General features: G+C 42.6%; 2 protein-coding genes across 2 annotated transcripts in view; one reads left to right on the top strand and one right to left on the bottom strand.

Annotated features, from left to right (window-relative positions):
* Positions 1-26,865, top strand: part of LOC146980466 (endosome-associated-trafficking regulator 1-like) — a 537,750-nt gene that overhangs the window by 345,203 nt on the left and 165,682 nt on the right. The gene's annotated exons all lie outside the window — the stretch shown is intronic.
* On the bottom strand, positions 1,565-10,892 carry LOC146980473 (NLR family CARD domain-containing protein 3-like). Its single transcript, XM_085785688.1, has 8 exons — positions 10,613-10,892; positions 10,458-10,484; positions 8,493-10,287; positions 8,205-8,378; positions 7,940-8,113; positions 7,675-7,848; positions 2,298-2,344; positions 1,565-2,159 (listed from the first exon to the last, which is right to left on the bottom strand). Exons 1-8 carry the CDS (start codon positions 10,890-10,892, stop codon positions 1,570-1,572), a joined length of 3,261 nt encoding a protein of 1,086 aa, XP_085641814.1. The 3' UTR covers positions 1,565-1,569.

The following is a 26,865-nucleotide window of genomic DNA, read 5'->3' as shown; positions in this document are numbered from 1 at the left end:
TTTTCTGTTGTTGTTCTGGTAATTCTACATAGTCAACCTAGTCAGTTTTCAGTTTTTTTCCTGAATGAGTCTAAATCTTATTGAACTTTTTGTATATTCCACAAGAGCACTGGTTACTCCCCTGTGTGCCCTCCTGTGTGTTTTGACCGAAGAACATGAGACCGTCAACGACCAAGTTAGTAGAGTTAATGTGAAAAAACGATTCTCTTTGCTGAAGCGGCTAGCTGCCCGTTAGCTCCGTGTTAGCCATGCTAACCGTAGCTCGTCTCAGACATTTACCGGACTGGGATCAAACTAATACGGTTTAACATCTAATGACCACAGTTTCATGTTAGCAGAACTGGTTTGTGAACTGGGTGATGATGTGTTAAAGGGATAGTTCAACATTTTGGCAAATTCTCCTATTGCCGTATTCCCTATAGTCACAGCAGTAGGTTCATCACCTTTAATTATCGGTGCATGTTGTTTTGAGATCGGCGGGGCAGAGACGTGAGCTGCCCAGTGAACACAATGGAGGTGGACAAGTTGTGACCTGCACATTCACCACGCTCTGAAATAATCATGTACAATTATGTAACATTACGACACATGAAGCAAATACTTGGAACTACTTGTGCTTTTGAAATCACTCCGCCCAGCAGCCAAAACGACTCGTACCTGCTGTCACCTGCTATAGTCAGACTTGCCAAATAAAAAACATGGTCTTCAACATGAGGTCATGTTTATTTTATATTTTATTGTGTCAGCTTGAAACCATACAACCATGTGTCGTCGAACAGGAATGTGCACGGCCAATCAAATCCCAAACAATCCATGAACCAATCAATGATCACTAATAAACGAAAATGAAGTCATGAGTGTTATTTGGCTCCAGTTTCCAAGAAACAGCAGTTAGGTAATAATTATAGAAATATATAATAAAAAACAATCAGTCTCAGTCAACATACATTTAAATCTACAAACTTCATGAACTCAGCGTCATGGTAACAGAAAAAATCATTGTCTGGTAGGATTAGTAGCTGATGGTTTTTGTGCTGCTCTACATCAGCAGGAAATGTCCATCACATATAAAACTGATTCACATTGTTTTATTTGATTCAGTAAAACCACAAAGAAAAATAAATCACACGTAATTCATTCTATTCAGTGTCTCTACAACATGATGTGTGTTTCCAGTTGTGTTTCTTGTTGTGTGTGTTTAGCTGTGAGCAGCTCACAAACAGCCTGTAAAGTTGAACATGAACAGTGAATGTGTTTAAAATGTGTTTTTTCTCCTCAGTGACGCTGGCGGCTCAGAGACTTTTAGCTTGGTGATATTAGGCCTCGTCCTTCATCAGCAGCTGAGTAAAAGTCACCGTGGTTTTTGTCCTGTAATAATCGACGCTTCCATCTTTAAAGGAAGAGGAAGAAGTTTACAAGAATCACTGAGAAGAGTTTAAAACATCAACTGGTTTAATCCATGAATGTGAAAACGTGAGTGAGAGACAGAGACAGAGACAGACATGTAGAGACTGAACTGTCTGTTCAACAGTGAGAAGGTTTCTGTGACAGGAGGAGACTCTGCTTCACTCAACACAGGGACACTGAGGAATCAGACGTGATGAATCCAAACCCAGGATAGAGAGGTTGAGTGAAGGTGGTGTTGAAGGTGTAGAGGTGGATCAGTGAGTCAGAGGAGACTCTGTAGAAGGACAGAGAGCCAGCAGGACAGTCCACATACACTGCTACTCTGTTAGAGACAGAGGAGGAGGAGGAGGAGGAGGAGGAGGAGGAGGAGGAGGAGGAGGAGGAGGAGGAGGAGGAGGAGGAGGAGGAGCGGATGTCTGTCCGTTTGTCATTGTGCCTGACGTGGTAACGACCATCATAGCACTCCAGACTCCAGGACTGATCGTTCCATCCAAACCAACAGTCTTCACTGTTTCCTTTCCTTCTGATTCCTCTGTAACTCACTGATATATAAACCTTTCCTCTCCTCTCGACCTCCCAGTAGCAGCGACCAGTCAGACCAGTTGAACACAGCAGCTGTTCCCACCGGTCAAATCTGTCTGGATGATCAGGATATGACTGATCCTCATACACCCATGTTGCCTTCCTGTTGTTGTCAGACAGTTTGATCCTTGTGTGCACTGTGTTTGTGTCGATTGTGAGTGGACAGGAATCTGATGGAGAGAACAAGACACAGCTGCAGTTATTGATCATGTGATCAGTTATTGACAGTTTGATGAAGACTCATGAGGTCAGTGATGTGACAGTGTGAAGATGGTTGAATGTGCTGCTCAAAGTCAAAACACACTTACATCTCCATGGACCTGGTGTCAAATATCGGGCTCCAGCAGGCTGCACCCTGAAAGGAGGAGGGGGGTCAGAGCAGCACCTTCTCTGTCAGCATGCACACATGGACATTACATGGCTCTCACACACACACTGTTTTATCACTGTGTTCACATGGAGGCTGGTATGTCTGGATGAACACTGAGCACAGAGAAGAAGGAGCTGGAGTCTTTATCTAGTGATGATACAGAGCAGGAGGAGACCAGGAGGAAACACTTCATCATGTCTTTTCTCCATGTCATGTCACTGCAGTGTGAGACACACACTTTCACTCTCTGACTCTCAAGCTGCACAAACACACGTCACAGCAAAGAAGATGAAGACACAACAGGTGGAGCTGACCAGCCCAGATATCCCACAATGCACCAGGAAAGGCACAGGTGAAGACACGTTTGTTAGAGCTCAGTGAAACAGAGAGTTTTGTGAGAAACACTGAGTGTGAACACAACTTGTGTTTGTCTGAAGAAAACTCCCCAGGAAGCTGAAGAATGAGGCTGTGAGCAGGTTTCCACAGGAGCCACAGCCAAGGGCGTCACTTTACTTTGAAAAGTGGTGGGGACAATGACCATATGCACCCCCCCCCCCCTTGGAAGCCTGGACCGTGGACCCGATGGGGCTGGACTCACGGGCATTTTGACAGATTAGATGTTGATTTCATTAACAGTGACTTTGCACCCAAACAGGGGCGGGGTTATGGGATGGCTACTTGGGCTCAAGCCCCGGATGTTTTACAGTAGGGGCAAAAAAAACCTCAACGCAGTTCATGTCAGTCTCCCTCCGCTGACCGCACCAGTCTGAAGTGCAGCCTCATGGACGTCGGGACTGTTTATTGAGGGGGGGGGGGGGGGACGCACACTTATCAGTGATTATGTGATCTGAAGTTACTTTATAGTAATAACTGGCATACCGCATCATTACATCAAATAATGGCCGGTATTCAATCATTACACAAACAAAAAAAAGGCCGGCCCTAAATACAAGAAAAACAAACAAACAAACAAACTCATGTGTGGACGTCTGTGAAGACTGACGGGAGTGAAGCTGCCTCGTCCTCTGCTTCAGAGAGGGACAGCTTTCCACTGTCGGACCTGGGTCTCTGCTCTGTGTCCGGAGCCCCAATGGATGTATTATAGATTCATGGACCGAAGACGGACCGCAGCGCGCCACACGCTGTAAAAATGCGACACAAGCACATTTTGACTGGACTTGAAGTCAGAGTCCAGAGGAAGCAGAGAAACTGTAGAGCAGAGAGAAGCAGGCTCAGCTCAGAGCACATGGACTCAGACAGGAAGTGAAGCTCCAGCTGCTGGAGACTTTCATTAAGGAGCCACTTTGTGGCTTCATCTGATCTGGAGTCAGCACACACACAGTCTGAAAACAGCTGTTTGATCACACACACATTCAGCCACAAACACTGATTATTACACTGTTCACTACACTCACTCTCTTCTGATTGACAGCTCCAGGCCTCTGGACAGTGAGGACATCTGGATGTCACACTGTGATTGACTGTCTCCTCAACACAACAACACATCTCATCAGGACAAGACCAGGATCTCAGAGAGACTGAGCTGATTATTGATCATCAATATCTGACCAGACAGAGAGGGTTGGAGACTCTGGAAAAACGCTTCTATCTGGCCACATTTTGAAAATACAAAGTCAAAAGTCCCAGCCCCTTTCCTCAGACTTCTCTCTGAAGCCACGCCTTCACCTTTACGTGGACCTGGGTGAAGACTGTGATCACGCACGCGAGAGAGTGAGATGGCAGCTTGATTGGGCATAGGCAGAACCAGACATGAAGGCATCTGATCGGTTTTTCCTTTTCGGAGCGAAAAGCATGTATTGGTCAGAGTTTTGTCTATCCTGCAGCTGCCACAGAGGTCCGATTGTTTTTGTTCCTTTTTCTGAATAAATGTATTGACTAGGGCCCGACCGATATGGATTTTTTGGAGCCGATGCCGATTACGATTATTAGGGGGGAAAAAATCCGATAACCGATTAATCGGCCGATTATTTTTTTTAATATAAAGTTTTAAAATGTGATTAATTTAAGTAATATATCTACATAAATTATATAATATATAAATTAGGGCTGCCAAAATTTCCTTGGTCAATTGGTTGCAGGAAAAAACAACAACATTTGGAGCTCTGTCTTGTCAAAATTAAGTCAAAATCAATATGACTGAACTGTGAAAGGCTGTAGGCTTTTAATTTGAAGGGCCAGATACAGGAAGTCATGACATGTGAAACTTTTCTGTTGTTGTTGTTTTTACACGGCACGGCGGTCTCTCTCTCTCTCTCTCTCTCTCTCTCTCTCCCCCTCTCTCTCTTTTTTGCGACTTTTTCCAATAGGCTATTGTTCCTGACGTTTCTGGTTTGTTGACTCCGACGTGGAAGCACGTATCACCGCTGTTTTCAATGTTTAGCGGGTGCTGCCGCGAGCCCCGGTCACACAGCTCTCAGTGTGTCACGGAGCAGAGACATGATAGTCCCGCTGCAGTCAGAGACCCGCACCGCCGCCCCTCCTCCCCCCCGTGTTACAGCCTCAGTCAGCTCAGTCACTCACCCACCTCATCTAGGTAGGCTACTGTGTTTATTGGTGATAAACGGGCATACTGCCTGTAATTAGCCTACGGTAAAACCCGACCGGCTTGTTGAATCTCGGACCCAACACGGCCGGAGTCACAAGCATTAATTAATTCACCCGACCACGGCAAAAAAGAAAAGAAAAGGAAAGCATGTCCTGCTCAGTCACTCTGCTGTGAGGTGGTTATAGTGGATAGTGGAGAGAGAGGATGCGCCCTCTACAGGATAAATAGCCTAATGTCGGGGGATCTTTTTAAATGGGGGAACATTTTCAAAGTAAAACCAAGTCTTATTCCCTGCATTTTATTTCTGAAAATATCGGCGACAATCGGCGAGTTTTGGCCGATTACCGATTATTCTCAAATGGTCTATAATCGGCTGATTTAATCGGCTCGCCGATAAATCGGTCGAGCCCTAGTATTGACTACTCTCAGGATGGAAGGGGCAGATCCGCGGGCAACAGTCTGCATGTGGCTGTTGGCCCCGCACCTCGATTCTTCGTTTTCCTTTGTCTTTGTTTGGGGATTAGGATTTAGTTTTGGTTGTCGCTATTTTGTTTGGGGATTGATTTTCCCCCTGGTTTTCTTGTGTTTTTCTTTTAGGTTATGGGTGGCGTCCTTGTTTTGTATTCTCTTTGATCCTTTTGTTTTGTTATTGGTTTAACGCCACCCTTTACGTCCCCATTTTCCTGTTACAATTATTGTTTAACCAATAAATCCACGTATCATTGCCCCTTGGTTCCCTGCGCACTCTTTTGTTACTGCTCCCTCACCCCAAGACACAAGGGGGGTCGTAACAAACCCTAACCCTAACCATTTCACCAGTAATAATAATAATAATAATGGATTACATTTATATAGCGCTTTTCTACCGTTACCCGATACCCAAAGCGCGTACAGTAACCATTATTCATTCATACACATTCACACCGGTGGTGGTGAACTACGTGTGTAGCCACAGCTGCCCTGGGGCACTGACGGAAGCGTGGCTGCCATTTCGCGCCAAACGGCCCCTCCGACCACCACCATGATAATTCATACGCATGCACATGAGGCAAGTGGGGTTAGGTGTCTTGCCCAAGGACACTACGACAGAGACTGGGAGAGAGCGGGATTCGAACCGCCAACCCTCTGATTATTGGACGACCCGTCTACCGCCTGAGCCACTGCCGCCCCCAGTATAACAAAAAGTGTTTCTGAACATGATTACCAACCATAACTTTAAACCAGCAGCAGCTGAAATGTTTCCTCATCAACTCTGAAATAAAGTCTGATCAAAACATCTGGAGAGACTCAGAGCACAGCTGCCAACATCTGGTTTCATCATTGAGATCTCTTCTACTGAATATGAAACAGTGAGTCATGATGAGACACTGAAGTCATCAGGAGGAGAAACTCCTGATCCCAGTAGTTCATCACTGTGACTGATGAAAGCTGCACAGCTCATGTTTGAAACACTCGGAGATTTTGTCTTCAGTATAAACTGTGTTGGAACGAGTCAGACTGAGACAGAGGACGTCAGTGGAGTGGGCGGAGCTTCACTGTGGCCTACACCACCTCTGGATATGGTCTCAGTGATCAGATCTGATGTTATCAATGCATCAATCACCTGAGACAGATGTTAATACCAGGTGTGACCAGGTGTGAACGGGGCCATAGAACATGTTCCAGCTCCTCCTCCTCTATCAGACAGTAGGGACTTTAAGCAACGGCAGATTTTGCCACGGCTACGGCAGCCGGAAATAGATCTTTGCTCCGCTGATCGAGACTGAAGCCGTTGTGCCGGCGTTGCCTGCCATCGCCGGCTGATCTACCACGGCAAATCAAGCGTTCTCACGTTGTCGCTACTACGCGTGTCTCAGGCGAGTTAATTAAATGGTTTTCGTTGTATTTCTTAAATGAAACGTGTTAGTGTGAGAGAGTGAGCCCCCCTTAATGAAAAATAAACAGCTGTGCGCCCCCCCGTCCCCCCAAAAAGAGCCTATTTATCAGTTGACTTGACCAAAACAATATTTGATTCGTTAAACATAAATTGGTCTTCCCTGTAGGATTTGTTTGATTTAGCCTACAATCTTATTTCTCAGCATATAGGCTAGGTCTATTAATTAATAAATAAACATTAAGCACTGACGAATAAGCCTATTGATACAGGACTCTGTAACACAACTCATCACACATTCATGCTCTCCCTGTGTGATCACCTAGGAAGCAGACAGTCTGAGGTTGAAGTTTAGGTGACACTGTGACAGGTCACTGTAGCCTACGTCTTGACCACATGTCAGCTGTTCAGCTGTAGTAGAGAACTCAGCTGTTTTCAGCTCCACCGCACATAGCGTTTTTTTTTTTTTTTAGGAGCTCCGGTATATTGCGGCTTTATGCGGGAGGACACGCGATAAACTACAGCTGATCCAATGTATTTATCTGAGCTTGGTCACTGTGAGAGGCACCGGTCGCTTTGAGCTGCGTTCATATGAAGTTCCATCTGACGCTGTGCAGCACACCTGACGCAGGACAGGGCATTCTGACAGGTCTGCGCTCAAATCAGCTGTGTTTATACCCTCACCCTGTCACGTGAGCGATCAGCTGTTTGATCTGACAGCTACCGCAGCTGCAGCATCTTGCTTAATGACTACTACGGATTTGACGGCTACGGCACCAGCGTCAGGAGAGATTTATTTCCGGCTGCCTTAGCCGTGGCAAAATCCGCCGTTGCTTAAAGTCCCCACTGTGTGTGGCTGCAGCAGCCTCTCCATACCTGAGAGTCTCCAGTCTCCAGTCTGGATCTTTCAGTCTGTCTGACAGCAGCTTCACTCCTGAGGCTCCTGGATGGTTGTAGCTCAGGTCCAGCTCTCTCAGATGGGAGGGGTTGGAGCTCAGAGCTGAGGCCAGAGAAGCACAGCCTTCCTCTGTGACCAGACATCCTGACAGACTGAACACACACAACAACACACAGGAAACCACTGTCAACACCTGGAGGTGTGTTCACATGTCATCAGATAAACAGCTGGATGGATCCTCACCTGAGAGTCTCCAGTCTACAGTGTGGACTCTGCAGTCCACCAGACAACAGCTTCACTCCTGAGTCCTGCAGGTCGTTGTTACTCAGGTCCAGCTCTCTCAGATGGGAGGGGTTGGAGCTCAGAGCTGAGGCCAGAGAAGCACAGCCTTCCTCTGTGACCAGACATTCTGACAGACTGAACACACACAACAACACACAGGAACCCCCTGTCAACACCTGCTGCTGTGTTCAAGTGGCATCAGATAAACAGCTGGATGGATCCTCACCTGAGAGTCTCCAGTCTACAGTGTGGACTCTCCAGTCCACAAGACAGCAGCTTCACTTCTGAGTCCTGCAGGTTGTTGTTACTCAGGTCCAGGTGTCTCAGACTAGAGGACTGGGAGCTGAGGACTGAGGACAGAGCTTCACAGCTTCTCTCTGAGAGGTTACAGCTGCTCAGTCTGAAGAGATGATCATGAGGAATTAAAGAAGAAAGGGATTTATTTTCTGTCCTGTTGAAAAGACAGAAGTGTTTTTATACAATGATGAATAAATCCAACTATCTCTTCACTTACAGAACTTTGTTGGAGGCTTTGACCACTGGCAGCAGCCTCAGAAGAGCCTCCTCTGAAGCAGAGTATTTCTTCAGGTCAAACTCGTCCAGATCTTCTCCTGATGACAGTAAGATGAAGACCAGAGCCGACCATTGAGCAGGAGACAGTTTATCTGTGGAGAGACGTCCTGATCTCAGGGACTGTTGGATCTGCTCCACTAGAGAACGATCATTCAGTTCATTCAGACAGTGGAACAGGTTGATGCTTTTCTCTGCAGACACATTCTTACTGATCTTCTTCTTGATGTACTGGACTGTTTTCTGATTGGTCTGTGAGTCACTTCTTGTCTGAGTCATCAGATCTCGTAGGAGATTCTGATTGGTCTCCAATGAAAGACCCAGGAGGAAGCGGAGGAACAAGTCCAGGTGTCCATTTGGACTCTTTAAGGCCTCGTCCACAGCGCTCTGGTAGAAATGTGTAGATTTGTCTCTAAACACTTGAGACCACCTGGATGTTGTTTGTTGTTGTGACATCAGGTTGAGTCCAGAGTTGATGAAGGTCAGATGGACATGAAGAGCAGCCAGAAACTCCTGAACACTCAGATGGACGAAGCAGAACACCTTGTCCTGGTACAGGCCGCTCTCCTCTTTAAAGATCTGTGTGAACACTCCTGAGTACACTGAGGCTGCTCTGATATCGATGCCACACTCTGTCAGGTCTGATTCATAGAAGATCAGGTTTCCTTTCTGCAGCTGCTCAAAAGCCAGTTTTCCCAGAGACTCAATCATCTTCCTGCTCTCTGGACTCCAGTGTGGATCTGTCTCAGCTCCTCCATCATACTTGGCCTTCTTCAGTTTCAGATGAACCACCAGGAAGTGGATGTACATCTGAGTCAGGGTCTTGGGCAGCTCTCCTCCCTCTCTGGTCTTCAACAGCTTCTCCAGAACTGTAGCAGTGATCCAGCAGAAGACTGGGATGTGGCACATGATGTGGAGGCTTCGTGATGTCTTGATGTGGGAGATGATCTCTCTGGCCTGGTCCTCATCTCTGAACCTCTTCCTGAAGTACTCCTCCTTCTGTGGGTCAGTGAACCCTCTGACCTCTGTCACCATGTCAACACACTGAGGAGGGATCTGATTGGCTGCTGCAGGTCGTGTGGTTATCCAGAGGCGAGCAGAGGGAAGCAGGTTCCCCCTGATGAGGTTGGTCAGCAGCACGTTGACTGAGGTGGACTCTGTCACATCAGTCAGGATCTCAGTGTTGTGGAAGTCCAGAGGAAGTCGACACTCGTCCAGACCGTCAAAGATGAAGACGACCTGGAACTGATCAAAGCTGCAGATTCCTGCTGCTTTGGTTTCAGAGAAGAAGTGATGAACAAGTTCCACCAAGCTGAACTTTTCCTCTTTCAGCACATTCAGCTCTCTGAAGGTGAAGGGAAATGTGAAGTGTATGTCCTGGTTGGCTTTGCCTTCAGCCCAGTCCAGAGTGAACTTCTGTGTTAAGACTGTTTTCCCAATGCCAGCCACTCCCTTTGTCATCACTTTTCTGATTGGTCGGTCTCTTCCAGTTGAAGCTTTAAAGATGTCTTCTTGTCTGATGGTTGTTTCTGGTCTGTCTGGTTTCCTGGACGCTGTTTCAATCTGTCTGACCTCATGTTCATCATTGACCTCTCCAGTCCCTCCCTGTGTGATGTAGAGCTCTGTGTAGATCTGGTTCAGAAGGGTTTGGTGTCCTGCTATAGCGATGCCCTCAAACACATGCTGGAACTTCTCCTTCAGGTTGTCTTTGAGTTTAGGCTGGCATTTGTGAAGAGCTTCTGAATGAATAAACAACAGATAATAGGACAATAAGGTAAAGGTCCTTGTAACAACAGGTCACAGTAAATGAATCTAAACACAGAAATATTTGGATCTAAATTCATGTAGTCATGGTGATGACTACAACCATGAAATGTGACATCCCCTCACAAAAGGTGTTGAATTTCACCTGCTGCTGCTGCTGCTTCTGCTGCTGCTGCTGCTGCTGCTGACGGGTCTTGTCCTGTTGGAGGAAAGGGAATCATTAATCATGAGGAGTAGCAGGACCAACCCAGTTGAGGTTGTCCTCTGTGTGGAAATATTTACAAAGCCAAGATATTTAACAAAGGTAAAACACTGGCTGCACTTCCCATGACTGACCTTCATTAATTCCCATCTTCTTCAGAATTAACCTCGCCACCTGCAGAACTTTCTCAGTAGTGTGCATGCCGACCATCAAGTCCACTGTTTTCTCTCTGCTTGCATCCTCCAGGTCACACTTTGTGATGGCAGGGAAACCATCCAGTAAGTCATCATTCTGCAGGTACCACTGGAAGCGTTTCAGCTCTTCTTTCCCCAAATTCATCAAAATCTGCAGCAGCTGCTCCTTCACAGATGTCGCCATCTTTGTTGCCTGACAGAACCAGATCAGTGACACTGTTTCACCAAGACTGATACCACAATTTATCATGGTAAGGGATGTGACTCTATTTAGTGCCATCACATCCCTGGTTTGTTAATTAATATACAGTATTTAACACTGGTAGGATAAATCTGAAATGTCCTCCATCTGTACACAGGACAAACATCAGTGTGACTCACAACAGTGATGGCCAACAAAAGACAGAAGGTATTTCAGCGTTCAGTCTGCTCCTCAGACACAGTCTCATAATTTTGACCCTGGTAGTTTTTGGTTTTTGTGAAATCTGTTTTTGTGTGCAAAGTAAATTAAATCAAGCATCCAAAATAAAACTATGGTATAAAAATGATTTGCTCTGTTTACAGGTAATACTCAGAAAATTAGAATATCGTGAAAAAGTTCATTCACTTCCCCATGATTGCGAACTGTACTGAACCAGACAGAAAGCTTTTAAAGGCTCAGGAACCCTTTGCAGGTGTTTTGGATTAATTGGCTGACGAGGCTGTGACAATTTGAGCTACAACACTGAACTTTTTCATGATATTCTAATTTTTTGAGAGGGGTTTTCATAAGCTGTAAGCCATAATAATCAAAATTCTAACAAATAAAAGCTTGAAATATCTTGCAATGCCTGTTATGAGTCTAAATAATATATTCATTTCACCTTTTAAGTTGAATTACTTAAATGAATGAACTTTTTCACGATATTCTAATTTTCTGAGTATTACCTGTAAAAAGGACAGTCAATCACACAATCAGTATAAAACACATTTAGAACTTCAAGACAATATTGTTTAGATCAGCCTTTCTCAAAGTGGGTGCCGCGGCACACTGGGGTGCCGTCTGACTGCGTCAGGGGTGCCGTGAAAAAAATACCTCTTCTGACATAAAGGGGCCGTGTCCACCTGACGCCCTTTTAGCGCTCTGGGCGTCTACTTTTCATTCAGATCCTATAGAGCTCGGCGTGCACACCACTCAGCGCCCTCGCCGGGAAAAAAAGAAAGCTCTCGGCGTTTTTTTTTTGTTGTGGCGCTCAGAGGCTCAGAGTTGAAATATGTTCAACTTTTGGAACAGCGCCGCGCTTGTCAAGCGGCTCGTTTTGTAACCTGGTAACGGCAGCGTTCTGAGGGAGAGCGAGGGAGAGAGAGAGAGAGAGCGACCACTCCAAAAGTGTGTTTGGTGGACACGGCCGTTGGTCAGTAGGGGCCGTGTCCACCGGACACCGGACGCTATGAAAAAAATGCGTGGTACCAGGCACACGTCTCCCACTGATGGTGAGTCACACCCCCTCCTCTCTCCAGTGGAGGGCTTTATAAGTGAGTAGCAGCACCTTGAAATGAATTCTGAACGGGACCGGTAACCAGTGCAGAGTGGCAAGAATGGGTGTGATGTGGTAGGGTTTTTTGACTTTGTCAGTAGTCTGTTTTTTTTTTTGACCATGTTCTCCTCCAGCAGCTGGAACAGAAACTCTATGAGTGACAGCATCAAACTAAAACCTGACAGACTGACAATCCACTGGTGTCAAAGTGCAGCATGGAGATGATGGTGAACACAACAGATGTAACAGCAGCTGTTGGACATGTCCTCACCATAAATATGGAGTCCAGGTGTGTTTGATGCTGCTGGGCAGACTGACCACTGGGAACCTCTGAGCTCTCCTGGTCCACTCTGTGGAGGAATCAGTGTCAAGTCAACATCAGGACAGAGAGATAATACAAGATGGACTTTATATGTCCCCTTAGGACGTTCACAACAGACACAGACACTTTGGTTTCAGACCTGGTCCAACAACACGTCGTACAAACTGGTTCATTTCTACAATAACCAGTCTGACTGTCAGTTACAGCTTACATCTGATCAGCTGATCCACGTCCTCCTTTAAAGTCAATGATCACTTCCTTTGAGTCGTTGCTCTTTAAAGACAGACATCTGGGTTCAGGAGAGTCTGGTCTCTGCTGCTGGATCCTGAAACAACAAAACAACTGATGTTAAATAGTTTAGATACATGGAACATGAATACAGAAAAGTTTTGCAGTTTTATGCAACCTGGCTGAATATTTGTCAGCTTTCTGCAGACCCTGGATGACGATAACAGATAATGTGTTATAAGTGCTGGGCGGTATACCGGTTCATACCGAATACCGGTGATTTTTTTTTTATGATATGAATTTTTCATATACCCCAATACCGGTGAGTGTGTAGCTTCAAAACGTTGGGAACACAGAGCGGCGGAACGTCGCGCCGCGGGACATTGTTTGAGAGGGGGACTGTTTTGCAGTTGTACCAAGCAAGCTGCATGCCTGGGTTGAGCGGTGAATAACATGTACGGAGAAAATGTCACAGACACAGAGGAACTTATACCAAAAAGAGGAGCCGTGTCGGTTGTGTGGAAGTACTTGGGCTTTTTTTTTTTTTACTTAATTAATTATCAAAAAAAAAAACGAGTCTCCCCCACACCAGATGGTTTAACCCAACCTGACGTTTGCCGCACGGCATAGCCTGTTAATCAAACAACGGAGTCGCGGTTGATGTGTAGTAACAGCGCTGCTGAAACACGGAGGGATACGTGATTTAAAAAAAAAAAAGGCGAAACCAGCGCCGGTAAAATCCCGACAGTATTCAGAAGAATTTGTGATGAAGGGATTCACGTCCACGAGTTGCAACCCACTCGAGCCACCGTGTTTTTTTTTTTTCTTCTGTGGGGAGAAGTTAGCAAACAGTGGCATGAAGCTGCTCATCTCCAGCTGCATCTCAACACAAAACATGCACGTCATGTCGGTGAGCCTCCTGACTGCTTCATGAGGAAACTTTATGAATTCAGGTTGGTGTTACATGAGATTTTAAACGACAGCATCAAAGTGACGAACTTCATAAAGTCAAGGCCACTAATCCAGGTGTGTTTCACTGCCTCAGTTAACACAGACAGAGAGAAGTCCTCTGGCTCTCAACCTGTTGGAGTTATGATCTGAAGCCACACGTCTGATTGAGCACAGTCCCTCCATGCCACCATGTTGCAGGACAACTGACTTGCAAAGCAGTAGCCCTGGACTTTTTTTTTGTGTGTGAAGAAATGTTTATTTATAATTGATGTCATGAATTCATTTTGAGAACAGATTTAGATTGATGATTATTCAAAATCTTTATATATAATCAAGTTGATATTTATTTTAGTCTGTATTATATTAATAAAGGGTTCTGTATTTTTCCTCACACTGATCCATGCTGCTGAGCTCACATCCACATCAGCTCACACACACTTTGTAGCTTCACCTGCAGAGGAAACACACATCATTCATGTGCACAGCAGCTCACATGTCCATCATGTCTCCAGCTGCTCCTCCACTGATTGGCTCTTCTCCTCTGCTTCATATCAGTGTCAGCTGAATGCAGTCACACAGCAGTGAGGAAGAGGAAGCTGCCATCAGCTGCTGTACTTCTACTATCAGTCCACTAGATGGCGTCATGAAGCTGCAGATCTGAGTGGAGAGACTGGTGTTTTTGCTGCAGTTTATTTCTCCCACTGAACCCTAAATATTTAAAACATTACACAGTAGAAGAACTGTGACTCATGTTTCTACGTTGGACCAGACGGCTGCATTGTAGAGGGTAGGCACTAAGCAGCAGTAATGAGCTGCCTCATGGTTTTAGTATGATTATATTGCACAAGGTCACTGCTGTTTTGTTTTGTGCCCTGTTTTTGTCTAAAAGCATGTTGTGGCCAAAATAAAATACATTTCATTGCATTTTAAAAAAAGAGTTCCTATTAAACCATCCACGGAGAAAACAGGAAAAAGAGTAAGGGGCTGTAGGTGTTCACACGTTAGGCACCTTAGCTACGTGAAGCACTTTGAATGCAAAGTTTGTCCCGGTGTAGGTAGTAAACTTATTTCACCTCACAGCTTCATTATCACAACATTCAGTCATTTCACTCACTGGAAATTCAGAGAGAGAACAAGACTCTTCACTTATTGTCTCTGTCAATCCATTCATCGTCTGCTCCATCAAATTTCAGGAAACAAAGTTCGTCTCAGTCTGAGGCCACGTCTTGTTTTGTCCACAGCAACAATCAAAGAGATAAAAACATTCAGTTTACAGTCAAAGAAAACAAGGAATTCTTCAGTGTTTGAGGCTAAAAACTGAACATTTCTGCTTGAAAAATGTAAAACTGTTGCAGCTCTAAAACAATTCTTCAGAACAATATTGATGATTTGTGTCCAATAATCAATAACCCAGAGTGTTTGCTGTGTGTAATCACAGACATGAATGGTGGGGACACAAAGACAGTGTTTTTAATCTACAACCTGCAGCTGGAAAGTGACAGTAGCTTCACCTGTCAGGTACATGAGCTGCAGTACAAGCAGGAAGTAGCTCAACAAGGAAATACTCAAGGAAAGTACAAATACCTCACAACTGTACTGCACTAAATGTACTCAGTTACTGTGAAGAACCTGTTGCTGAACATTGATCAACACTGGAAAATCAATCATCAGTAAAGTCTCAGGAAAACCCTGATAACAACATAAGGTGTTCAGTATTGATCTGTGATAGGCAGTATTGGTATTGATTAGTGATACGCAGAATTGATCGATGATCAATCAATCAATCAGGCTTTATTTGTATGGACCTTTTCATGCCCACGACAGCTCAAAGTGCTTTACATGATAAAAACAAGGACCACAGGGGACACATATTGGGAGACACAGCCTACTACATACGCATTCACACAAGAACTTTAAAACACTGGAAGTTATGGAGAAAACGCCATCTAACAGTCTGTAATTAGTGATAGGCAGTTACAGCCCATATTGATCAGCGATCAAACATTTTAACTTTGACCTTACCTTAACAGCTGAAAAAGAACTGCGACGAAAGACGCTGGCTCAAAAGTGAAAGTAAACTTTGAACAGGCAGTGGGGGGAGGGGAGGAGGTCACATGATCTGTGGAGGAATGTAGTATCCTGACTTTGCTTAGTCTTGACCTAGAGGGAGCTCTAGGCTCCAGGGGTGCTTTACCCTGCATCCAGGAAGTCTATATGAGGAAGAGCTTTTGTCTTGTACCCCTCCCCCTGTGTGTGTCTATGTCTGATGGCCTGACGCCTAGTAAAAGAAAGCTTAAAGAACTTTGGTTGTCCTGCATCATCTTTTGCTTTTCCACGATGTTATAATCTGAGTGGAGAGACTGGTGTTTTTACTGCTGTTTATTTCTCCCACTTTAAAATATTACACAGTAGAAGAACTGTGAAATACAGACTCATTGTTATTAGGGTCCGGGCAGCTAATTAGTGTGAATGCTGGAAGCATTCACACTATTGTTATTCGGTTCGGCCATTTTCTGCCTTTCTTCGTCATGTAACTAGTCCTTCATACTTTGTGCTATTTCAACAATTCAAATATCAAAATGTTCAGCCTTTTCGGGACAGGGTGTGCTATGTCTTTTCTCTTTTCAACTATTCATACTTTTTGCAATATTCAACTATTTCTGATTTTTTTTCCCCCATAGAGAATGCATTGGAACAGTCTTGAAACTCTTCAAATCTTCTTACTTCTTTCAGCCTTTAAAGTGTCCACATACTTTCAGCTAGAGACTTCATTCAAATTCTGAGCTGTAGACAAACTTTTTAAGTATTCCTCTATGACTCAGCTTATTGATATCTTCAACAGTTTCTGATATTTGGCCGCTTTAAAATCATTAAGTTTTTTGACAAAATCCAGCTTTATAATGGGTGTGTGTTGCGTCTAACGAGCAGGGCTTAGAGTGAGTGACATCATCGCTAGAGTGAGAGGGATCGAAAAAACATCCAGGATTTTTTCTGGATAAATTGCCAGCACGGCCACAAATTAAACTCTAGACACATGATTTCCTCACCGGTTTGTACCACACTTGTCGTCTCTCATTTGATGTGCTCAAAACAGCAGACAGACTTACAGAATTGTCTCTATGAGCCTAATTGTGCAGCTAGACCCGCTCCAGTGGCTCATCCACTTCAATATAAAAGTAGGAGCTGATTTTTTTAGAAAAGCAGAAATGCCCCCCTTTTCTACCTTGCGACCCTGAGAAAAGTTTTTGCCCTACAAACATTTAATGCACATCAATGTGCTCAGGAAGGTCTGCTTGCCCCAGTAGTCATGGCCACATTCTGATAAAAGGTACGGTTCTCTTTTACTGGGCTGTTTTGGAAAGCTGCACAGCTCCAAATCTCTCTGCTCTGCTCTGCTCTGTGTAGTGCAGTGGCAGCTGTACTGGCCAGCTCGTTATCAACGTCTATAAATAGAACAGTGCAGGTGCAGCCTGGCCGCTCGTTAAGATGTTTTTAAACACAGCCCCACACACACACATGATAAACCAGACTGACAGAAGATGTCCACGCACAAACACAGGCATCACACTCACACAGACAGACACACACAGACACTCACACACAGTCACACATGCACGCATACACAAACAGACACAACACACAAACACAACACTGTTCCACACAGTAAAATGTAAGCAGTTAAAAGTCACCATGGTAACTTCTGAGGGCAGGCTGCCACACAGGTGTAATCAATCAGATCATTAGGGAGAGAGGAGTTTTGTGGCGCTTATCAACAGTTTTACTTTCTGCACATGTACACGCAGACAGAGAGACCGTCAGACTCACACACCCAGACACACACACACAGGTTTTCAGCTCACATTCATCAGTCTCTCAATTATTTTATACTTTTGATGTAAACATCTCCAACAATTTATATTTTTCTCATGAATTTAAGTTCAGACGTTTAGTCTTTCCAACTCTATTAATAGTAGTACAATTACAGGTGGAGCCTAGACATAGGACGCAGCTTTTAACATGTGTCCTATCTATCTATCTATCTATCTATCTATCTATCTATCTATCTATCTATCTATCTATCTATCTATCTATCTATCTATCTATCTATCTATCTATCTATCTATCTATCTATCTATCTATCTATACCCCTCCCTATTTTTTAACCCCTCTGTCTCCTTTCTTTCTTTCTTTCTTTCTTTCTTTCTTTCTTTCTTTCTTTCTTTCTTTCTTTCTTTCTTTCTTTCTTTCTTTCTTTCTTTCTTCTACTCCTTCATTTGTATTTTACGTAACTTTTTCTATCCTTCCCTCTCTATCCATCCATCCATCCATCCATCCATCCATCCATCCATCCATCCATCCATCTACCTCTTTCTATCTATCATCCCCCTCTCTCTTTTTCTTCTTTCTTTCTTTCTTTCTTTCTTTCTTTCTTTCTTTCTTTCTTTCTTTCACTCCATTTCTGTCTTTTTACTTTTTTGTTTGTTTGATTCTTTCTTTCTTTCTTTCTTTCTTTCTTTCTTTCTTTCTTTCTTTCTTTCTTTCTTTCTTTCTATTCCTTTTCTCTTCCTTTGTTTTTACTCCATTTCTTTCTTTCTTTCTTTCTTTCTTTCTTTCTTTCACTCCATTTCTGTCTTTTTACTTCTTTGTTTGTTTGATTGTTTCTTTCTTTCTTTCTACTCCTTTTCTCTTCCTTTGTTTTTACTCCATTTCTTTCTTTCTTTCTTTCTTTCTTTCTTTCTTTCTTTCTTTCTTTCTTTCTTTCACTCCATTTCTGTCTTTTTACTTCTTTGTTTGTTTGATTCTTTGTTTGTTTGATTCTTTCTTTCTTTCTTTCTTTCTTTCTTTCTTTCTTTCTTTCTTTCTTTCTGTCCTTTTTCTCTCTTGTTTCAATCTTTCTTTCTTTCTTTCTTTCAACAATTTCTTCAGCTCATTCAGCATTGCTTTCAGCATTCACACCATTTCCATTCTTGGAAATGTTTTTTCTAGTTATTATTAGGGTCCGGGCAGCTAAGCTGCCGGGACACTATTGTATTCCGAGGAATTCTTCTTCTATCTTTCTTTCTTTCTTTCTTTCTTTCTTTCTTTCTTTCTTTCTTTCTTTCTTTCTTTCTTTCTTTCTTCTTCCAAGGAAGTCATACTTCCCATGGGCGAAAACTCACCAAACTTCACAGAAACATCCGACCCCATGCCAGATTTACTCAACTCCAAGGACATGTGCCCCCCCTCCTAGGGGGGGCACAATAAGCGTTCAAATTTAAAAACTTTAAAAATTCCTACCAAACCAACGGTAGATGCTACAGTGTTGAAACTTCACCACGATGTAGCCTCAATACTGCTGAAACTTTTGTCCACTTAAACTTATTACAAATTATGAAGTCCATCACTCTGTTTTTTTCAATAACTGTAAAACTTTTAAAATGTATCTCCTCCCACAATTTTTGCTCAATTGACACCAAACCTGCTACAGAGCATCTCCAGACTGTCCTCCACAAAACTTGTTTCTCGGATTTTTGATTAAGCAAAAATTGAGTCTACAGTGCATGAAAACGTTTGACTGTAAACACTACTGTAAACATATACCATCAAATTCTTGATAAATACATTTTCAATCTTCCTGAAAAAAAATGAGAATATTCTGGAGTCATGGTTGATGAAGTTTGGCAAATATCTGAATTTTATCTCAAAAACCGAATTTTTGAGAACATTTTGAATTCTGCTCTCATGGGAACAACTGCAGCCAATGTGAGAGTGGAATTTATAAACATCCTATTTTCTCTTATGAAGCAAAACACTTATCATTAAAAACAAATCACCAACATTTCCATGCTGTCAAGATGCAATTTATGTATTATCAGATTTTTGTTTAGATGACTGAATTTCTGAAATTTTGACCATTTCATCACAACAGCTGCCCAGGCACTGACTCACCTGAGTGGATAAATGAAGCTACACAGCAGGTCTCACTACCAGCCAATTAGCTCAGCGAGTTAGGAGCTGGTCCTTGGTGTCAGAGATTGTGAGTTCAAGACCCAGTAAGGGTGATGATGATGATGACATATCAAAATGTGAGATGTCCTCAAGCTGTTTTGCTGTCTAAATGAAATTATGTGTTAACTGATTTTTGTTTAGATAATAGAATTTCAGGGGTGGGGTGGGGTGGGGTGGGGTGGCTGAGCGGGTGCAGAGCAGCGCAGTCTCCGCCCACCCTCCAGAGGTGCATTGCTAATGAGCTGGTTTTAAAATGACCAAAAAGGATCGCGGGAGGGGGACTTTAATGAAAGACCAACAAGGGAAAAAAATTAGAAACATTTGATATTTTCACATTTAACCATTTTAAATATTGATGTGAAATCATGTAACAATTCTAATGTTTTTTTTTTCCTGTTTACTTATGTCTGTGAGGATGCTCTCTTGTGGCGTTGTTGTGTTTCTCTTGTTTAGTCAACAGGTGTTGTTGATTTTGACTGCCACCTCTGTTAAAAGCACTGTGCTTTCTCTCTTCACAAACTGCCTGAGGAAGATCTGTTCAAAATGTTCCAGTAGATTAGAGTACTAACAACCTCCTGAGATACTTTGACATAAGCATAACTATTACATAATGTAGACAGCAGCCAAAAAATGAAGGATCACTTAATCATTACAATTTGACAGCTGGACATTGTACAATTACAGATTCACCGCATTTAGCGTAAAACTCTACACTGGGATTCAATCCCAGACTGAAACATAGTCCTTGCTCACGGTGCAAGCTGCTCTACCAGGTGAGCTACACCTGTTATACCTTGACAGGTACACCGAGCTGGAAAGCCTTTGACGGGCGGCAGTGGCTCAGGTGGTAGAGCGGGTCGTCCTATGATCAGAGGGTTGGCGGTTCGAATCCCGCTCTGTCCCGGTTGCTGCCGTAGTGTCCTTGGGCAAGACACCTTACCCACCTTGCTCCTGATGGGTCGTGGTCAGCGCCTTGCATGGCAGCTACCGCCATCAGTGTGTGAATGTGTGTGAATGGGTGAATGCGATGTACTGTAAAGCGCTTTGGGTATCGTTACAGGTATAGTAAAGCGCTATATAAATACAGACCATTTACCATTTACCATTTACCTCTGAGCCTGATGCAGAGCGGGGCGGGAGCTTGTAGCACTAGTGCCCTCCCCTGAAACTGCCAGTTTGCGTCTGCCATTGGTTCCCAGCAATTTGAAGGCAGAAAAACTCGGAAATGCAATTTTGCACTTCCTTTTCTGCTGATATGTGCTCTAACACAAGACAAATGCCACAGGAACATTTGAAAAGCATGAAAAACACGATTTTCATGGGAGGGGGTCTTTAAAAACTTGTGGATGCTTTTTGTTGTAACATTTTTCTCATGTTGGTTGGCTGAAACAGATTTAATGTTGTATTCTGATACCCCTCCCCCCATGACATAGAGACTGATAGGAGATTTTTTTTATTTTTTTTATGTGTAGCCTAATATAGGTTTTTGAATGCAGATTGTGCCTGTCCACACAGACCTAAGTATGCAGAATGTGGATTAGATATTTAGCTAATATTTCTGCCTGGTTAAGGTTTTTAAACATTTAAAAATTTCACATTTGAAATTTGGATGTAAAATCCATATAAGAATTCTTATTATGTTCTCTCTCTTGTGATGATTCTCTCGACATTGTGGTGTTTTCTCTTGTTTAGTCAACAGGTGTTGTTGATTTTGACCGTGCCATCTTTGTTAAAAGCACTGTGCTTTCTCTGTTCACTCCTACCTAAGGAAGATTTATACCTGAGGAAGATTTGTTGATTGAAATGTTGCTTTAACAGGTTGTTCAAAAAAATCCTAGCTATCCTATCATCACACTGCAGTTCTCTGACTCAGCAGCTGCGTCGTCAATTCCTCCTGTTCTTCAAAAAAGGTGTAAATCACGGTACACCGGGTCAAAATGGTTGTAAATGTCCGCACTTTTTCCCGTCAGGTGATTAATAGACCCAAATTTGGCGGAGAAAAGTGCGTACACACAAAACGGGGGGGAAAAGGGTGTAAAAAAAAAAAAAAAAAGGTGTATCCACAATGATAAATGAGGCCCCTGCAGTGTACAGACTTTTCTCTTTATCCCACAGTGTTTTTATGTCCTGACGCACATATTTTCCTGGTTGTGCACACTTTTGGCTCCTTTATAATGGTATGCATAACCATTTGTCCATTTTGTAGCTACCTGGGTCAGAGGTCAACGGCAAGAGAAGGAGCAGCCCAGGTGTCCTTTCCTCTTGGCTCTTGCTGTTCCTGGGGATCCATAAACACGCAACTAAACTAACAAACTTTAACAAACTAAGCTATCTACTAAACTAATATGTATGTGTAAATTAACTTTTAATTTCATCCCTCTAGAAAGAAGAATACCTATCGAGATACTAGTAAAAGGTATGTTGATTTGACTTGTATGGTTTCTTTGAAATGGGTTGCATTACCATTAGTTAAAGCAGCAGCTGGAGTTAGCAGTCCCCATCCTCATCCCCGAGTCAGCGAGTCATCTCCTTCAGATGGGCAGAGGACTGACTCTTGATGGAGTTCTCTCTCCTCATTGGATAAAAGTTGAAGGATATGAGAAATTGTGACTGACCAAACACTCTATAGAAGTGAATATAGAACTATTTAAGACTTGTATTAACAACAAAAAAATCACTTACTTCTTCTTTAACAATGTTACTGGCAGGACTACGGGGCCAGCCTAGTGAGTGAGTGACTTTAGTGAGTAGGCTAATGGGTTAGCTCAATGCCACTATAAATAAAAATAAAAAAAACATTTAAAGTAACCGTGAATATTTTTTGTTTGGAATTGTTTGACCCATGACGATATCATCACATATTGAATCAACCGCCAACATGCTATGTAACACTAATACACATCACCTCGTCTTGTTACTGTATGAATTATATGGTTTACATGTGTGACAGTGGTGGTCCTGTCACTATGCCTCCAATTGATGATGTGCCCTGGCTGCTTGGCCAAAGGGATGTCCCTTTGGGTGACTGGCAAGTGCGCATGACTCTTACCCGGGAGGTGTGGGTTCATTCCCCGCCTCTTCACCTGGCCACACATGCTTGTACACATTTTTTAGGGTTGAAGATGTGTGACTAAAATTAAACTACACACACACACTCAAATTAATTCCTCAAGTGCATCATTACAGTGATATATTTTTTTGTGAATAAACTGATTTCTAATTTCCAATTTTCTGTTTTTAGATGCCACGCAAAGGTAAAAAGAGTGAGACAATGAAAAAGCGAAAAGTTACAGAAGGAGCTGGAAAAGGCTCAAGTAGCTGTCTGAGTGACACAGAATCTCCCAAACCTGCCATTCAAGGTAAAACCAGTTATAAAAAATCTTATGCGGATGTCTTGAAAGGTAACATGAGTTCATCCTCCACTGGAAATAATGTTGGTCAAATCCCTACAACATCATATGCTGCTGAAGGTAAGCTGCCTGTACAAGGCTCATACCACCAGGGTGATGGAAGGTTCAGTATAAATGCTGGCATGCAATGTGTTGCCAACAGTTTCAATGCAGTTGTGAAGAGCACCATGAAAAGCATACTCACATGGAACACTGATGACATTCACTCTGTCTTGGAGGATGGAAATAATCTCTACTCTAGTCTACGACAAAAAGGCAAGATAAAATCTAAAAATGGATACATGCTTGTGACTGAACTACCCAACATCTACAGGCTCGGTAATGACACATTTTCACTTAATTTGGGTGATCCTGTTCTTGGAAAACTTGGTATGTCTATCTACGATGATACACAGGACTTTCTGCAGCCTTTGGATATGGCATTGCAAACGGTCTTCATTGATTTCAATGCATGCTTAATAACTATGAAGAGTAGCACATTTATGGTAAGTAGAGATGGCAATTGGTTTGCTATATTTGATCCTCATGCACGCAACGAAAGAGGTCTGGTACATAGCAACGGAACAGCTGTTACTGTGTATCACAACAACATTGCTGACGTTTTTCGACATTTGAGAGAGCTTGCATGGTCCCTTAAAATGGAATTTGAAGAGTTATTTGAGATAACTGGGTTGCAAGTAGAAAAGTTAAATCGCACTGAGGAATCAAATGCAGAGCAGTCTAGCAGCCAAGCTACTTCTCTGAAGACACGACTTTGGAATGCTGATCTCAGACAACGTGATGAAGATGTCACTGTCAAAGCATTGACGGAGAAAGTGGTCATATATGAGGTTGAAACCCTTGGAGATGTAATACCACATGATGAAAATGATGACAAAGAAAATGGACAAGGTTGTGTTGATGATGAAAACCCTGCCAAAGAACTGGTTGTGAAGAAAATCTTGACAGAGGAAATGATGGAGGTTGAAACCCATAATGCTATCAGACCACTTGAGGAATCTTGTGATGTGGTTGTTGTTGGTCATAAAGAACCCAACTTTGTATTCCTTCCTATTACCAGACAGCAGCAACGAGAAAGCTGTTCAAAATTGAAGATGGAAGATCAAACAGTCTCTGAAGACAGAAACTCATTCAGTCCCATGGGTGAACCATGTGATACCAAGTCCATAAACGCTGATGGAAACTGCTTTTTTAGAGCCATCTCTTTCTCTATTTGTGAAGAGGAAAATCAACATAATAAAATCAGAAAAACAGTTGTGAGTCATCTGAAGCAAAATCACTTGACATTCACTCCTTATTTACGCAACGAGTACTCTTCAATGGATGATTATCTGGCATCTTCTCGCATGAAGTATGTTGGCTCATGGGCTACAGAACTTGAAATTTTGGCTACAGCTGACTTATTCAACATCAACATTTATACTTATAACGAGGACAGGTGGAACTTGTACACATGTGAACAGCATGTTCAACACGTGCCTTCCAACTGTGGTGCAATATATCTGAAGCACTGTAATGGAAATCATTATGAAGTTGTTACATGTGTAAAACATAAAAATGATTCAGCAATATGTGCAGGAATTTGTAAAGAAGAAAATGATTTTCAACACGAAACACGGTGGCAGAAAGTCATCAGATCCCAGAGAATCAAAAGGAAACCTGAAATGGACCCAGATTATGAGGAGAAACTTGCAAAAATGAGAAGAAGGTACAGAGCTGATCCTGACTACCGGGAGCATAAACTTGGAAAAAGTAGAGAAAGTTATGCTGATCCTGACTACCGGGAACAGAAACTTGAAAAAAGTAGAGAAAGTTATGCTGATCCTGACTACCGGGAACAGAAACTTGAAAAAAGTAAAGAAAAAAGTAGAGAAAGTTATGCTGATCCTGACTACCGGGAACAGAAACTTGAAAAAAGTAAAGAAAAAAGTAAAGAAAGTTATGCTGATCCTGACTACCGGGAACAGAAACTTGAAAAAAGTAAAGAAAAAAGTAGAGAAAGTTATGCTGATCCTGACTACCGGGAACAGAAACTTGAAAAAAGTAAAGAAAAAAGTAGAGAAAGTTATGCTGATCCTGACTACCGGGAACAGAAACTTGAAAAAAGTAAAGAAAAAAGTAGAGAAAGTTATGCTTATCCTGACTACCGGGAACAGAAACTTGAAAAAAGTAAAGAAAAAAGTAGAGAAAGTTATGCTGATCCTGACCACCGGGCACAGAAACTTGAAAAAAGTAAAGAACGTTATGCTGATCCTGACCATCGAGAACAGAAACTTGAAAAAAGTAAAGAACGTTATGCTGATCCTGACCATAGGGAACAAAAACTTGCAAATAGTAAAAAACAATATTTAAAACAAGCTGAAAAAAATAAGAATATACTTAACGCAATTCAAAACTTCAATAATACAGTTGCCAAGAACCTTGCCTACATTTGCTGTGTTTGTCACAGACTCTTGTTCTGAAACCAAGTTATTCAGTGCCAAGTGGAATCGTATGGAAAGACAAGTGAAAATGCTGCATTAGCCTCCAAATGTATTACAACTACATACTTGCATACACCAAATGAGGAATGCGGTCTTGAGTGCCATGTTTGCACAAGTGAGAGAGACAAACTGTGGATTTGTCATTCATGCCATGGAAAGCTACAGAGAGGTAAAATGCCTGAAGGAAGCACTGTCAACGGCCTTCATTTACAACCAATTCCATTGGCATTGAAGTGCTTGAATTCTCTCGAGGAACATTTAATAGCTTTGAACATCCCTTTTATGAAGCTTGTCCCTTTGCCTCGTGGAGGACAGAGTGGAGTTTGTGGCCCAGTTGTTTGTGTACCTTCTAACATCAATGATGTGACAAGTATTCTACCAAGAGAAGAAAGGAGTAATTGGTAACACTTTATTTTAAGGGGTCCTTGTTCCTGTGTAGTTACCTAATTAATTACAGTGTAATTACCTATGTAACTACATGTAATAGCATGTACTTACATTGTAAATACATAGTGTATTTTGGTGTACTTACAGGTCCTTGTTACACTTGTAATAAGAAATGCTTGTTACAATACCTGGTCAAAGTGGCCTCTCTCTTTGGGGAAGGGGTACATCTGCAAGAAAAATGGGTGAAACCACAACCCATGTTGCCTGGGAAAACTTTTCCATCAATCTTCCTCCTGTCTCTTGAGTCTTGGAACATGTGTGCTGTTACACAACTTAGTCTATGTAACAGTTGTGTTAATACACACTTGTTACTCTTTGATACAGTGGAATGAGCACATTGAAGTGTAGGCTACCTGCTGGGATACCTCAGTCCTTACACATTAACTGCAATAACCAGTGTCTTTGATAGTGTACCACGTGTGCTGTTACACAACTTAATATATGTAACAGTTGTGTTAGTACACCGTTGTTACTCTTTGATACAGTGTAATAAGAACATTAAAGTGTACCTGGGATACCTCAGTCCATAAACATTAACTGCATTAATCAGTGTCTTTGATAGTGTACCACGTGTGCTGTTACACAACTTAGTATATGTAACAGTTGTGTTAGTACACCGTTGTTACTCTTTGATACAGTGTAATAAGCACATTAAAATAAAGTGTACCACGTGTGCTGTTACACGATTTAGTATATGTAACAGTTGTGTTACTACACCGTTGTTACTCTTTGATACAGTGTAATAAGAACATTAAAGTGTACCTGGGATACCTCAGTCCATAAACATTAACTGCAATAATCAGTGTCTTTG

Source organism: Trachurus japonicus, chromosome 9, assembly GCF_045865225.1.
Source record: "Trachurus japonicus isolate A0001 chromosome 9, Traja_1.0".
Classification (NCBI taxonomy): Eukaryota; Metazoa; Chordata; class Actinopteri; order Carangiformes; family Carangidae; genus Trachurus; species Trachurus japonicus.
This window is presented reverse-complemented; position numbering and strand designations above follow the sequence as displayed.